Raw genomic sequence first — 15,744 nt, 5'->3', positions numbered from 1 at the left:
ACATTTGTAGTGAAACAAAATCAATGTCACAATTACAACAATGAAATGTTTAATCTCAAATCTGGCCTCTCCAATCTAATCTCAATCTCAAAAAACAACAGCTATGGAGTCAAGGAGTAAAAAAAATTCCTTAAAATATATATATATATTTTTTTTTTAACACAAATGATGTCAAATAGTTCCATGTCAAATGTCCTCAGCCGGTTTTCAGTAAGCACACCGCCCGAAACATGAGGTCATCATCGTGCTCCATAGTGAGCAGGTCTGATATCAGCTAATTCTAATGAGTGTCGAGCTCAAAGGACCGGCGGTAAATCGACTAAAGGATGAAGAGTGTCAAAGAAGAAGAAAAAAAAACTTTGAAAAGAGATTCTTCTTTTTAATAATATCAAAAGTGTACATTAAACAGGCATTTCATAGTTTTAGCTTCTCAAATGGAAGACTTGCTGCTTTTCTCTGTTTCTTTAGCATCAACCACCTCTCCCAAGTTATTCTGTTATCAAAAAGGTTTGATTTGGCAGCAAATCTTTTCAGAATTTAAAGTGGGGTTTTTTTTGCAAGAAAAAAAAGTACTTTTTTTTTTTTTTAACTGCTCTCTAGTTAAATATTCATGTTATCACTTGCTATGATAACAAACATAGTGTGCATCGCTGAAATATTTCAGTTCTCGTCTGGGTTTTTCATTTTTTTGAACATAAGAGAACCACATTTATAAGAAAATTGCTAAATGTGATGTACTTTTACAAAACAGACAGTCTTTCTATAGCGTTATAGAAAAAGATAAATCTGTATAAAATAGGGACTTTGAATGGTTTTTACATCATTAATTGAACAAATGGGTGTACAGTGTACACAAAAACAAAGTGCAGCCTTTTATGCCAAAACCAATATTTGTAATTGGCGTGACCTGTTCTGTGAATCGTGGTCCAGTATTTAGTTTTCCACCATTATAAAAAAGAACTACAAACAAAAAAAAACTCCTTCTAGCCATCGAACTATAAAAATATCACCACAAAAGACCAATTATTGGGAGCTTAATCAGAATATTGTTACTATGGGCATGAAAAGGTCTGCAGCAGTCACCCGCCACAGGCATCCAATAAGAGTTTATATGTGACTCGGCTCTCTACAGAGGCAGATGAAGGGAGTAATGCGAACACGTCCAGCGGCGCACAGGTTTGCCCACCCGGCCGATGACGGGCAGCTTGTGGGCGTAGACGCGTGGCGGGACGACAGAAAGGGGCGGAGTTGGGGCAAAAGTGGTCTGGAAGGGGCGGCGGCCTTGGCAACGGCGGCCCATTTGGCGCCCACCGATGAGAAAGGAGAATGCTGGCAGTCCGGCCTGGGGGGAGGTGAAGCGAGCTTTGGGGAAGACGTCTCGGGACAGACCTGCCGAACGCTGGTTGGAGCGCGACGAGGAGGCTCGGGAGCGCTGCATGGACGAGGAGCGAGCCAGAGACCTGACGGGGGAGGGGGGGGGAGTGCCAGACACATTCAGTGCTACAAACACCGAACCTGATAAGTAAAAAAAAAAAAAACAACAACAAAAACGCCACTGTTTGCTTTTACCTCCCTGATCCTGTGGCTGCCAGGCTGGGCGGCGGCGGATCCGTGCGAGGACTCCCATCCTGCCTGGGGCTGATGTTGAGGTTGGCCGTCAGCTGGGGCATCTTTCGGGTGGTGTCAGGGATGGAGGTGGGACCGGGGGGTTCCTTCCTGCCGTCAGCGAGCTGGGACTGGGTGCAGGGATGGTAGCTGCCGAACCCCGGTCCGGTGCTGAACCGGACGGCCAGGCTGTCGCCGAAGAAGGAGTAGAGCTCACAGTACATGTCGGGCAGGGGGACCGGGGTCCACTCCTCCCAGGGACAGCCGGCGCCGCCCGCCTGGAGGTGGCTGGCGATCCCGAGGGCAGCCTCCGCCAGGGGCTCCGGAGGCGGGCTGAGTCCTGGGGAGTTCACCCTGTAGCCCAGAGCTCCCACCATGGAGCCCGGCTGAGTGCCGGAGCCTCCGTCTCCTGGCTGAGACAGAGACTGGGCCTTCATCTTCAGCAGGCGCTCTACTGCCACCTGCAGACACACGGCAGAACTCCAATGATAACTTTATTACCAAAAAATTGTTTCCTAATTGCTCCAGCTCTAAAAGAAAACAAACACCAAAAACAAAATGACATGGAAGCATGTTGAGTGTTTGAAGTAACTGGAGGTCACAGCGGGCACTGACCAGGATGGCTCCGTACACCTTGTGTCCATCCGCTTTGACCTGCGCGTTGGAGACCGAGTAGTCGTCCAGTACAGACTGGAGGTTGGCCCAGTAGGCGGGGAGGTGAGGGAAGAGCACTCTCTCCACAGCCTGGCAATGCGGAAACACAGGAGAGCATGCAGATGACTACACAAACATTAGGAGCATTTGCAGGATTTAAACGAATCCATCCAGAGAGAGTCGGATTGGGGGGGTGTGTGTGTGTGAGGGGGGATGGGGGGCAGAGGCGTCAAACAGACCTTCCATCCCAGAGCGTGGAGGCCCACCACGGCGCCGTAGTGGGAGCAGAGTGGTCTCACCGGGTCGGACAGAACTTTCTGCAGGGAAAGCAAGATCTGGTGGTAGAGACCGCTCACGAGATCCCCGTGAGTCCTGGAGAGAGAGAGAGAAGCCAAAACAAAAGCAGAGCGACTGTTGGACTCGTAATCATCAATACCGACTCAAAAACAGACGGTATCAAAAACATCTCCGCCGCGTCTTTGTGAGAGCCGTCAACCCCCAAAAACCCAATAAAGACGGTGTCTGATCGCCCGGCCACCGGAATTAAATTGCTTATTATTGCTTTGTGTCTGCGGGAGTTTAAACCAGAAACTTTTTTGGCTAACACTATTACACATTAAGAATTTAAGCCCTGAGGTATTCAATAATAAATAGTGATGAAAGAATTCGGACACGCCGTCCCGTCCCGTTCCCGAGAACGCGATATCTCGAGAAGGGCCTGATGTATCGACGCATGTACGTTTTTTTTTTTTTTCGTTTGTCCCCCGCATATCATGACAATTTGCTTCAAACTGAATTGAGAGCAATCCTGAGGACCGGAGGAGGTGCACGGTCAAGTTTGGTGACATTTGGACAAAGATCTCACTTCTTACCCCCTTTAAGAGTTTCTGCGTCCTACGATGGGGGTGGGGGGGACGGGACGGGACGGGACGACAATTCGACAAACAAACCGTTTCCAAGCAACCAGCGGCGACCGGCTCACCAGAAGATGTGGCTGAGGAGCAGGGCGGCGTAGTCTCGGAGGGTCCAGTGGTCGTTGAGCGGGTTGATGGAGGCGGCCAGCGGCTCCAGGATGCAGTACATGACGCTGGAGACCAGGCTGCGCACGTACGAGCCCAGGTAGAGGTAGGGGTTCTGGACCAGGCTCTTCACCATGTGCAGGAGCCTGTTGAGCTGCTCCAGGTCGTGACTCACCGATTTCACCTGGTAAAAAAAAAAAAAAAAAACAACGACAAAAAAAAAAAAAAACACCCACAGCAGAAAACACACGGATGAATGGAGCGGAGTCATACTGCTTTTTAACTAATCCTAATCCACAAGAAGCTTAGAATTCCTTTTGCGTTTTCGTGAGATTACCTGATGTTTGCCAACCACACACATCAAATTTGAATGACAGATATTTTTGAAGGCAAACATTGTTGATTTTCTCTGTCGACATGGTTTGAGTTAAGTCGGAGGGTTTCCAAACTTCCAGACCATGTCCCAAACCGGATTTACCAAGTACCGCATATCACTGCAGATACGAACAGCATTTTTCTGATTTAACTATATAACATCTTGAGAAACATTACATTACTGTTTCAAAATCAAAGAACACCATTATTGATCAGAACGGATGGATATACTGTATAGGGTAATTCAGGATTTTTTTTTTTTTTTTTAAATTAGTACCTAATACTGATTAGTTTTTAATGGGCATTGTATTGCTTTTGATGTTCGTATTGTACGATTTTGTATTTCTCCGTATTTTAGCCGTGTTAACAATGTCACTTTTACATTCTTCATCTGCGCTGGAATCCAACAAGTTGCTGTCGTCCCAAAAATAATATATTCAAATAATCGTACGATGTCCAGTCGGCTAATGGATTGAACCAACAACTAGTAGTTAACAAGGAGAACCTTTAGTCAGTGTTTATCTTACTTTCTACCTTCATTATGTAAAACAGCATAAACTCTGACGATCGCCTTCACGATGCCAAACGGAGCAGGAAAATGTCCCCTATTCATTTCAGTACCATCAGTCAATCTGTCTGGTGTGCTCTGCTTTAATGATAGATATGTTTTTTTTTTAAAGATGTTAAGTTTACATGAGTGATTGTGTCGATGAAACGGCATATTGTGTTGAAAATAAGCCTTTTTTTTTAAGTGGTATATTCCCAACCTTGCAAACATAATGGGTAAAAATTAAGTATTTTCCAAACTTCACACGGACCCTGAAGCCGGGACTTGGGTGAGCTGCACCGGATGAGGTATTCTGTAAAGGCGGATCAAAGATATCTGAATCTGGTACTGAGAGAGTAAACCTTGGGTTGGTAGAAGAAGACTTACTCCGCTGATGACATAAACAAAGTACGGCAACAGGGCAGCAATCTTGGAGTTGGACTGGAGGTCCAACAGAGCCACCTGAAACAAGAGAGGCGTGTTAGAATGAAGACGCTTGTTTGTGTGTGTGTGTGTGTGTGTGTGTGTGTGTGTGTGTGTGTGTGTGTGTGTGTGTGTGTGTGTGCGTGTGCGTGTGTGTGGGCTCAACAGCAGCAGACTACCTTCATGAGATGCGGGTCCTCTCCCAGGATGGCCCGGGTGATCTGCTGGTAGTACTTCAGCAGGTCGTCCGACAGAGACTGCACTGCAGTAGGAACTGAGACAATTCAACATTGAGGTCCGACAGCTGAACTCCCCCCCCCGTGTGTGTGTGTGTGTGTGTGTGTGTGTGTGTGTGTGTGTGTGTGTGTGTGTGTGTGTGTGTGTGTGTGTGTGAGGGAGTCTCACCTGTTCCCTGCGGCTCCAGGTTGCCTTTACCATCCAGGTACGACACATTCACTGACAGGAAAACAGAAGGCGTAGTAATAAGTAAACCCGCGGCCACTCGAAGACTTTCCGTAGCACAAAGGAGGCTTCGAACCCGGCCACCGTATGCAGCCAGCGTGGAGAGCCCTACCTCGCACCATGGTCTCGGCGCAGCCTTTGGGAATGTTGGTGGCCAGAGCCAGCTCGACCAGGTTGACGTCCCGGTCCTCGACGCAGAAGAGTTCTCCTTCCTTCACCGGTCGAAAGGGCAAAGCGTCCTGGGCTCCGTAGCCACAGATGGCCTGGTGAAAACACAGGGATTGTCACAGCAGACCCGAGCATGCTCACAACGTCACCGACGGTGTGGGGGGGGAGAGATATATCACGGATGTGAGAGTGACAGCTCACCTCCACGTTGCTCCAGCGCAGAGCTCGGTTGAAATCCTCCACTGTCAGCTTCCTCCTCTTGGCGTGTCTCATGAACTGAGAGCTGCTCTGCTCGAGTCCAAAACAAAACGCACATACCACACCATCAAAACCGGATGGCACTGAGAGACAGGCGATCAACGCATTCAAAATAACAATTAATTTAAAAGGCAGCGTCGCATAGACATTGATTATTGATAAAAAAAATTAAAAAAAAAAAAGATTGTTATGCACATCGAGATAGATGATCAAATTCTATAAATTTTTTTGGTCGTGTTTATACGTAAAGTAAACACTATATATATATATATATACATATATATATGCTGCAGGTGTTACATCCGTGCAGCACCGACCTGCGTTGCCTCCCTGAGGCGGTAACACACGTCCTCAGCCAGCAGCGCGGCCACATCGTCGCCGAGCTCCACGCCTGCACTCTCGGCCATAAGTTTGACGGATTCCCGGGAAACCTCGGCGAAGCGGCGCTCCTCCCGGTCCGCCATGCTCGCGGCGACCGCTGAGAAACAACAGCTGACGTTAAACGCCGTCTCTGTTCGTGGAGCTCCGGAACAACAACAACAACAACAACAACAACGCCACTTCCAGCTGGTCAAACCCTCCAAAACTGAGCTTAATTACCCGAGACTGTGTGTAATATCCGATCCGTTCTTTAAACAGAATAATAATTTTAAATAAAAAACGACGCTGGAAATTAAATATACCGCGGCGGAGTCTGTACGATCTCGCAGGAAGATTTCAGACGCTTTTAAAAATGTAGGTGAATAAATTGAACCTAAAAAAAAAAATCTTCTTAGGTTTCCCCGGCGGATGACAAGCCGACGTTAAAGGTGCGCATGCTGCCCCCTGCTGTACCGGAGGTCATGGTTCTTCTCCGAGGTTTAATGACGTGCGGCCATCCGGCGTTAAAGCACATTATAGCTGTTGTTGGGAGTGTGGAGCAGAGTTAGACATCTCCTAACGAGGAAATATTGTAATACAATATTTAACTGAACACAAAATTATTTTTGCTTCGCCCCGTTTCTTTAAATTATTGCAATGGATGTCGTTAAAAAAATATATATATATATATTTTTTTTTATTTAGCTCTTCCACTCTCAGCTTCCTCATTTCCCTCTAACTTCCGTCGCTCTCGCGTGTACTTCAAGGCAATAAAATGGGTTTTTTTTTCTGACTGCTTTATAATATTTTCTATAATGTCAAAACATTAAGTAGAAATGTTTTTTGGATATAAAAATCCATCATCCGGTAACATAACCACCTTCAACTGAAACCGAGACGAGCAGAATTAACAGGCCTTCTTCCTACATGGGATCATACACTTCAGACCTTTCACGAAGCCGCTGCGCTACTCGTGCAACAATCTTTTTTTTTTCTTTCTAGAAAATACGTTGTAAACAAAATAATAAAAAAAAAAAAATGTCCCCATCAATTTACACAAGCGGGAAGTGAGTGTGATTGATCTGTGGTTTTGAAGCACGTGTCGCATGCTGGTTTACTGAAATGCCATTTCCACTCAGCGGGTAACTTTCCTCGTGTCCAAATCCCATCAAATACTTTCCAACACCGTCAATGTGGAGTGCTGCTTCGGTGTGTTGTCCCTCCGGTGCTCTTCAGTTTGGGGATCAAACAGTTTTGAGTTGAAGAAATCGGAGGCACTCAAGAGGGCAATGAATTTTAAAAAGCCTTTCGTCACTCATGGCCATTAGCTCAGCAAAAAAAAGAAACAAAAAAAAAGAAGGGCTGGTACAATAGCTGCCTTCAAACCAGATCTTGGTTTGTTCTTATTTATTTTTAATGCTGCAGTATTCTGTGGCGGCAGCGCGGCTGACAACACAAGCTTGTGCCGTTCGCAGGAGTGTGAACAATAAACACAACATCAAGAGTAAAGTTTAAAATGTGTTTATTCAGTGTCGAGGTAGGACATGTTACCCAGGTCATTTATGTACAATAGTTTAAAAAAAATTGAATTACACACACACACACACACACACACACACACACACACACACACACACACACACACACACACGCGCAGCTACACCTTTAGGAGAGAGATGCTTCACGGAGATCCAGGATAAGACAGTTCATGGTCTGTGGAACCTGCAGACAGGCTCTCAAGTCAAATGACCTCACTTTAAAAAAAAAAAAATAATAATAATAAAGCACCGGGGTTAAAAAGAATAAGAATAATAAAACTAAAAACGATAAGCTTTTTGACGCTGGTTTTAACTTTGGCCTCGTCCCGTCAGAGCCCTCTGTTGACCCAGATCTCCTGGGCTTTGGTGCTCTCCAGATGCTGCAGGTGGAGGGCGAGCGGCAGCAGCAGGTCGCTCAAGTGCTGGCTGGAGAAGGTGAAGGCGTTGCGGGCCGTGGCCTCTGCGGACGGGGTGACGAGAGGGGAGGAGGTCAACGGAGGAGAGGAGGAGGGCGAGGAGTCCGGCGAGGTGGAAGGGAAGGGGGAGGCGGGGGAGGGCAACCCCGAGCTGCCGGGGCACTTCTGAGGGCGGAGGGGCCCCCCTCCGCTCGGCCGCGAGGTTTTGATCCTGCTGGGAAGACCGTGGTGGAAGCGGCAGCGTGTGCCGTACAGGCAGAAACCGAAGGAGCTGAACGTGCGGCAGAGGCCTCCGCGAGGCTTCCACGGGTCGGGGTTGGGGTCGGGGTTGGGGTCGGGGTTGGGGTCGGGGTCGCGTCGGGGGGCGGGGAGAGGAGGCGGCGGCGGCGGCGTCTTCTCAGCGAGATCCGGCAAACTGGGGCCCCCCCCGCTCGCGCCCCGGCCCTCGACGTGCAGGAAGTTGCAGCGGTTGCCGAAGGGACAAACGCCGAAAGAGCGGAAGGTGCGACACGGGATGTTCCGGCGGCGGCGGAGGACGGGGCGCTGCTCCCTGGGGTTGTGGACGAACAGGCAGCGGTTGCCGAAGTAGCAGTTGCCGGTCGTGTGGTAGCTGCGGCACAACTCCGTCTTGTACTTCGGGTGGCGGAAGGGAATATGGAGTTCGTGGAGGCCGTGGGCGAATTGGCAGCGCTCGGTGTACTTGCAGAAACCGACGGTGGAGTAGCTGGTGCACAGCTCCGTCTTGTAGCGGGTGGAGCAGACCCAGGGGAGGAGGGGAGGGAAGAAGGACTCCACCAGGGGCAGCCGGGCCTCGGGCAGGCTTCCACCTCCACCTCCATCCAACTCCTCGCTGGACAGCAGGTTGTCCACCAGCTCCTCGGCGTGGTGAGACGGCAGGAACAAGTCATCACTCGTGGTCTGAAAGAAAGACAGAAAAAGTTCCTATTAGTTCATCTAGTTATTAAAAGCCCCGCCCCTAGCTTTTCAAACTTAATGGAGTTAATGTCAGACTCTGAAAAGCTACAATATGTTGTATTCAAATGCACTTCAATAGAGGTCTACTACTGGAATCAGATTTCACAGGCTTGCAAATTTAGTAGGAAAAAAAAAAAAAAAGACCTTCAGCTACAGCTTTTTTTTTTTTTTTTTTTTTTTTGTTTTGTCCATTTAAGATATAAAATCAGTGAGTTGACCAGATAACATTTGACATTTTCTTGATAAATGGCATTATATTTAATGAACGGTGTAATTGTAATGATGTCAACTTAACCACTTAACACACCAACCGTTGCAAACACCACCCTCCACCCAGTTTGTACACATCATGCATCAGAGGAAGCTCTTCGGGTTATACTTCAAAACACAGCAATTCTGCACAATCCCTAAAGATTCCTGGAATCAATTGGGAAAAATAAAAATATATATATATTCATCCTCTGAATGCAAATTAAACAAAACTGTCTAAATAACAAAATGTCATTAAATGTGTGTTGTTGTTGTTGTTTTTCCTCCCTTCCTTCCTTCCTCCTCTTGTTGGAACACCAGGTATTCTTGGAAGCACATTCATAACACTACAAAAATATATATTCTAAATACTATTTTAAATGTTTTTCAAACAGCTCGTCCAAGTTACCGACGTAGGGCCTAACGTTAGTTTAGCCCACCTCCGTACGCGGAACCTGCGGGTGGAGGGAGTGGAGGAGGGTGGAGGGAGGAGGGAGGGGGTGTTTGAGCGGACTCACCTCCAACATGGCCGGGAACCGGAGAGGTGCTCGTGGCGGACTGGAAGTAAGACACAGAAAGCCCGCTTTTCGTCCCGGTGAAACCGTGCGTCGGTAGAATGGCGAGACCGAGACGCTTCTGCTGCTGCTGTTACGGAGTCACTGAAGCAAAGACGGGCGCGCGTGTCTTTTTGTTTTAAACCGGCGGCGTGCTCCCGCCGTCCAGATCAAACGAGCATCAGGTGTGCTCGCGCTCAGCGTCTGTTTGGGCTTCTCGAGCGACCAATCGCGTCCACGTGCGCTGGGAGGAGGAGGGGGGCGGGGGAGAGGGGGGCGGGGGAGGGCTTTCCGGTCCACGTATTAACATAATTAGAATGCGTGTATTTAGTATTAGTTATGATTAAAAAAATGTTTTTTAAAAACTGTTAAATGAGTTAAATGTGAACCAACCGGGTAGCAGGATATAAGTGTTTAAGGCCATTTTTTATTAATGGTCTTTTATTTTATTTGAATTTATGTTTACTGTCCTAACGACTGAAAAGTTCATTGGCCAGCCACCTAATAGTTGTTCATTAACGGCTCATGTCAACATCCTCAGGCAGGTTTGTGGAAATTAACACCTCGGTGTGAAACCTGTCAAAACAAACTTTTTAATTAAACACCGTCTGAATACGGTTGAATGCAAATAGACAGCCCCAGTAAACATTTCCTCTGGCTCGGCCCGATCTTTGTTTAGGCTCGTTTCAGTCAAACCGCAGGTAGAAACAAACACATCAAGGATTCATTTACTCACATTAAAATGTTTGTAAAAAAAAAAAATAAATAAAAAATTTGTTCAGTTGTTTTTCTACTTTAAATCACAAGAACAACACATTTTTAAATATAAAGGTAAAAAAAAAAAATATTTACTCGATTGTGAAGATACCTGTGAGATTTGCTGCGTGTTTTCCTTCAGAAAACTGGGACCTCATTATAACCCGCTAAGGGGGCCACGGGGCAAACAGTTTTTGTTGTTGACCCCCCGTTATGCATAGCAGTTCCATGATTTGTATTTATATGCATAAACTAAGAGCTGGAAAAAAAAAAAAGCAAAACTATAAGAAAAAGCTAAAAAAAAAAAACGTACAGCTTCTCAACTGGAACTATTTGCCAGTTTCCCTGTTTTCCTTTTCATTTTAATATATTTTCTCACATATTAAAAAAAAAAAAAATCTGTCTAGTATTACAGAAATTAAGTGTCAGATGGATAATGAAAGTTCTCCAATGGTGCAATGATAGAACCTCACTTGAGATTTTCTCAGGAAAATTGAAGTATTTTGATAAAACAAAACTTTACAACAAAAAAGGTCTAAAAAAAAAAACAACAACTAGATTTTCATACGCGACTTTGGCCCCGAGATGGAGGACGAGTGGTGCAAATAAACGTGCAATAAAACTGTGTTTAGGGGCCCCCGAAGATCTGTGGCCCCCGCCTCTTTCAGATTGGAGCCGCAGCCGGTGAAACGCGGGGTCGACACCTCAGCCTGCCGTTTCCTCTCGCGGCCTTTTTAACTTGAGATAGTTTCACGCCGACTGCTCTACCAGACTATTCAGAGCCAAAAGTTCACATGCTGTGAATTCTGAAACTAAAGTACTCAATGGAAAACAAATAAAACTACCAAAAAGGAAAGTACCACCATCAGAATTCTCTCTAGAGCTTTTTTTTTTTTTTTTTTGTGTGTGTGTGTGCCTCTTTTAGTTAATTGTTTTCTGGCCTGCAGATTCTACTCTCATAAACTCAGCTGCTTTCAGCGAGAGAGCTCTAATAAATAATAAACCAAACAACAGTTGGTTGCACTTATACTTTTATGATTTGTGTTTTCGCTGCAGACCAGCCTTACATGTAATTACACATACGGGCGCGGGTACCCTTTTGATGACACCTTACATGGAGACATTTTAGAGGAATACGCGTTAATAAAATCGCAAGATGATTTCATTTAGTATCTCATCAGAAATAAATGGAAAAAAAAAATAGTTTTTTTTTTTTTTTTATGCCAGTTTGACCAACGCTGTGGAAACTGCAACTGATCAGATGTCAGTTTTCAAATTTCTTCGACATGTCTGGTTGAACAGAGACGGGGCTCTAACGGGACACTCTTGGACACATATTTCCATGTTTCCATTTGCAATAAAGCCTTCGGGTTTGATTGAAGTCTGTAACTATGGTAATATGCTTCAGCCTTACAGTTTATTTCTGAACACAGTGAAATGAACTCCGTTAACGCTGGGTCTGAGAAATTGTATATTATTAGAGGGTGCATTTGGAGAAATCGCTTTTTGCCTTCATAATAATTAATAATGATTACTTTAATGATAATCAATCATTTAAGAATATCTGTATTTATCCATGGAATTAGTCAGGCACTGCAATCAGCGATCATTACTGTAATTTCTGCATTTAATATCTGAAAAATTACACAAAACATGCTCTGTGTTGGTGAAATGACATAACTCAAGTCAATTAGGCCTCGGACAGATTCGATTTAAAAAAAAAAAAAAAGAAAGTTTATACTGATATTGTGCCATAAAATGAGGTCAGCACCATTGTGCAGGTATGAAGCAGCTGACTCGACAAAAAAATGGACCGAACAGTACAACCCGAAATCTTAGTTTCATTTCCAGGTGCAGAGCACCTCCTGGACGTTTTAGAGCTGATGTTACTGCTTATGCCAAGGAAGAAAAATATGCAAGACCTTGGTAACTAAATTCAAGACTTTTCAAAACCTACTGAAGCCTTCTTTTTATTTTTAGCTTTATGATTTTCAAGAGTGAAATGTAGTTCATGTAGCAGAAGTAAAAATTCTAAATTGGAAAAACTTGGAAGGTCAATCAATCTTCAGAACAGCTACAACACCGGACTACAAATCTGATTCAACTTTGTTGCTTGAAATTGATTTGTCTCGAGAGTTGGGAGACTTTGAAGGCCAATAAAGCTGACTGACAATCAAGTACGTGTTGCTAAGCAACAAACTCCCAAAATATGGATGCGTCACATACATTATTAACCCGACAGCACACATCTACACAATCAGCTTAAAGTTAAATTCACCAAATCAACAGAAGTCCAAATGAAAAAAAATAAAACTCTCAATGTTCTGGTGCTGATTTTTTTTTTTAGACAGAAACATGTTTTATCATTAAAATTGTGATGTCACAGTGAAATTGACCTTTTTGGATATAAAATACCATCACCTTACCATTTTACCCAATCGGGCAATAGTGGGACATTTTGTCAAAAATGACATTATAAATTGTTGAGTTGTGGCCAAGAGCATGTTTTTGTGAGGTCGAAGTGACCTTTGAGCAGAAAAAAAAAAATCTGTTCAGTTCCTCTTTCAAAATCCAAGAAAACCTTTGTGCTAATTTGAAAGAAATTTCCTTTAAAAGATTTTGCTTCACGAGGACGGGAAGACTGTGAGGTCACAGTTGACCTTTGAGGTAACCCCCCCCCCCAATGTGTTCTGGAGATCTTGTTCACAGGTCATGTGCATACCGACAGATGGGACGGACCACACGAAAAGGCCATGAAAGAGCGCGCTGCGCTCCTATTGGTCACAACCATGAGACGGAAGTTGCCATAGGAAGGGAGAGACGGTGACAGGTGACCGTTGCCCTGACGATCCACTGAACAGGATAAAAACCCATCTGGAGTTGCTCCTCGTGCCCCGTATTTGTTTTTAATGGTTTTTTTAATGTCGTAGTTTGAACCCTGCTGAAGTCTGACATACAGCTTCTTCCGTGGTAACAACGCGGCGAACACAGAGAAACAGTCGAGAGAGGGCCTGTGTCTGACCACAAAGAAAAAAAAAAATCTTTATTTATTTTCTTATCAAGATACATTAAATGATACAGAGACATGGGAATAAAAAACACTTGAGAAATATTTTTTTTTTTTTTTTTTTTTTTTCAATTGTAGCGTGTTCGTCTCCATCATACAAAAGTCAGCACCCAGTCCCTTTTGAACGTCGCCCCTCCCCCCTCCCCCCCTCCGGTTGGACCGACCAGCCAACCCCGCTCCCCCCCCCCCCCACTGAAGGAGAGATGTTTCACGTGTTCGGCAGCCTATTGGAACCATCTCCACGACCATGGAGCAGAATTATTACACATTTCAGATGTAAAAAAAAAAAAAAAAAAAAAAAAAAAAGTTTCCAATACGCCACGTTCCCATTTTCTTTACACACATTAGTATTTGCTACAAACTCAACACTTCAATTTCTTTTTTTTTTCTTTTTTTGAGAAACATTACAGAGCCCACATTGGGACCGAACTTGCTTATAAAACCAGTGCAACCCCGTTGCTGCTGTGGGGATTCACAGGATTTATAATTATCCAATTAACAACTCACTTTTGTACTTACCCTTCGATAAATGGTACAAACGGGGGGGGGGGGGGGAAGGAGGGGGACAAAAATAAACCAAAAAAAACAACAAACAAATGAAAGCACGAGTTGAGACGGTGGAAAAAGCTCCTTTCACAATGTCATCGTATCCAATCACAATCCAAAAACGCGTTTATTTTGTTCTGCTCCGTTACACATTTACAGAAGAGGATTAAGGCCGCACGAATTCAGAGAGGATCAACATTTGGAGAGCGAGTAAGACGTTTTGACTTTTAGTTTAGGAACAAAACGATCGGCCCCAATTCTCTTCCGTACGTTTACATACTGCCGCTTTATCCGACAAAACTTTTCCTCAACCGACCGGTGACACAAAACGGTCAGATTCATTCAAACCAACCCAACAGTTCATTGTCAGAAATGCAGTGACTTCAGTATAACAGGTTCAAAGTGTCCATTCATAATCTCTTATCTCTTTTTTTTTTTTTTTTTTTCATCCACCTCCACATTATGGCTCATTTTGGTCTCTTGCGGACCCGAAACAGAACCTCAACGCCAAAAAACGCATACGACTTCCTACTAAACCCCCGATCACTGAGAAAATGAGCGCGTTCTCCTTCCGTTTCCAGACGGAGAGATCTCTCTTCCGAACAGGCTGAAAAGTGGCTCTGACAAGCGCCGAGGAAGTCCAACAGCGGAGGACTACGGGCGACCCGACTGCCACGTTCTTATTTCTCACGGTGACCCGACATGAAGGCAGAGACGAAAATGCTTTCTTTTTTTTTTTTTTTAAATTCGAGCACAGAAAACAAAAACAAAATCTGGAGAGTTGAATCTGGTGACTGTAAAGTCTGGATTAAGTTCAGGCAGTGACACATCTGGAACATTTTTCCACCCGTTTGGTTAAAAATTCTTGAGTGTTTGAGAGCAGTTGATGAACTCTGTAAGGTCTGAGGGGACGCGTGGAGGAGGGGGGGGGGGCGTTTGCGACGACGCTGGAGCCCGAAAAAGCTTTTTGCATAGGGGATGCAACCTGATCGGATACGAAATGAACAATGCGACCTGCCGAAACTAAAAGAGGTGCAGCTTTCGACGGCGACGAGCTTTCGGCGCCGGTTCGTTTCTTGCCGACGCGGACGTCCTGGCCTCGCTTCGTCTACGTTTTTGTTTCTGCAAATCGCACGTTTTTTTTTTTTTTTTTTTTTGTCCCTCTCAAACCCGTGAAGATGAGTCGCGACACGGCGGGATGCGTTAACGGCTCGACCGGCGAAAAGGGGGTGGGGGGGGGGGTTGGGCTCCTGATAAGGTGACGCGCGGTCTCAAAGGAAGCTAAAGATTGCGGTAAATGGGATAACTGCTTCCGGGGAGAACGACGCGGCGCCGTCTCCCCCGGCTCGACCTCTGGCCCCCTCGTCCACGGCCGGGCCAGACTCGAGGAGCGGAGACGGAAATCTTCACATCAAATTAAAGTGGACCTTCGGCCTGCTACAGCTGTCCCGCTCGGTCTTCTACGTGGGCGGGGGCGTCACCCCCTTCAATTATGCATATATTTACACAAAGATAAGAGACGCGGAAGGAAAACAAAAAAAAACAAAGTGTGCTTTTGTCACAATTGTTTCGGGATGAGAAATATCTTGATTTAAATGACACATTTAAAAACAAGTGGCTTTAAAAAGGGAGCAAAGAAATGTAGGATTTGGAATAAAAACACTACAAAGCCCAAGGTGTGTCTGTGTGTGTGCGTGTGTGTCGGCTTGTTCAATAACATGGAAATGTACAGTCATCTAAGTGCTTGTGTGTGTGTGTGTGTGTGTGTGTGT

The 15,744-nt window shown here is 45.2% G+C and overlaps 2 protein-coding genes across 2 annotated transcripts; both read right to left on the bottom strand.

Moving 5' to 3' along the window:
* Positions 1-339: 339 nt before the first annotated feature.
* On the bottom strand, positions 340-6,046 carry taf6l (TAF6-like RNA polymerase II, p300/CBP-associated factor (PCAF)-associated factor). The gene is made up of 11 exons (XM_069708050.1): positions 5,829-6,046; positions 5,455-5,541; positions 5,198-5,348; positions 5,029-5,079; positions 4,803-4,897; positions 4,588-4,662; positions 3,242-3,462; positions 2,499-2,631; positions 2,221-2,349; positions 1,570-2,066; positions 340-1,460 (listed from the first exon to the last, which is right to left on the bottom strand). Exons 1-11 carry the CDS (start codon positions 5,973-5,975, stop codon positions 1,127-1,129), a joined length of 1,920 nt encoding a protein of 639 aa, XP_069564151.1. The 5' UTR covers positions 5,976-6,046; the 3' UTR covers positions 340-1,126.
* Positions 6,047-7,643: 1,597 nt separating this feature from the next.
* On the bottom strand, positions 7,644-9,576 carry cth1 (cysteine three histidine 1). Its single transcript, XM_069707916.1, has 2 exons — positions 9,568-9,576; positions 7,644-8,743 (listed from the first exon to the last, which is right to left on the bottom strand). The coding sequence occupies exons 1-2, from the start codon at positions 9,574-9,576 to the stop codon at positions 7,739-7,741; spliced, it is 1,014 nt and encodes a 337-aa protein (XP_069564017.1). The 3' UTR covers positions 7,644-7,738.
* Positions 9,577-15,744: the final 6,168 nt, after the last annotated feature.

The sequence above is a fragment of the Brachyistius frenatus genome, unplaced genomic scaffold (genome assembly GCF_029030835.1).
Source record: "Brachyistius frenatus isolate BFR_SWC_R1_liver_20210118 unplaced genomic scaffold, ASM2903083v1 Contig_73, whole genome shotgun sequence".
NCBI lineage: Eukaryota > Metazoa > Chordata > Actinopteri > Embiotocidae > Brachyistius > Brachyistius frenatus.
This window is presented reverse-complemented; position numbering and strand designations above follow the sequence as displayed.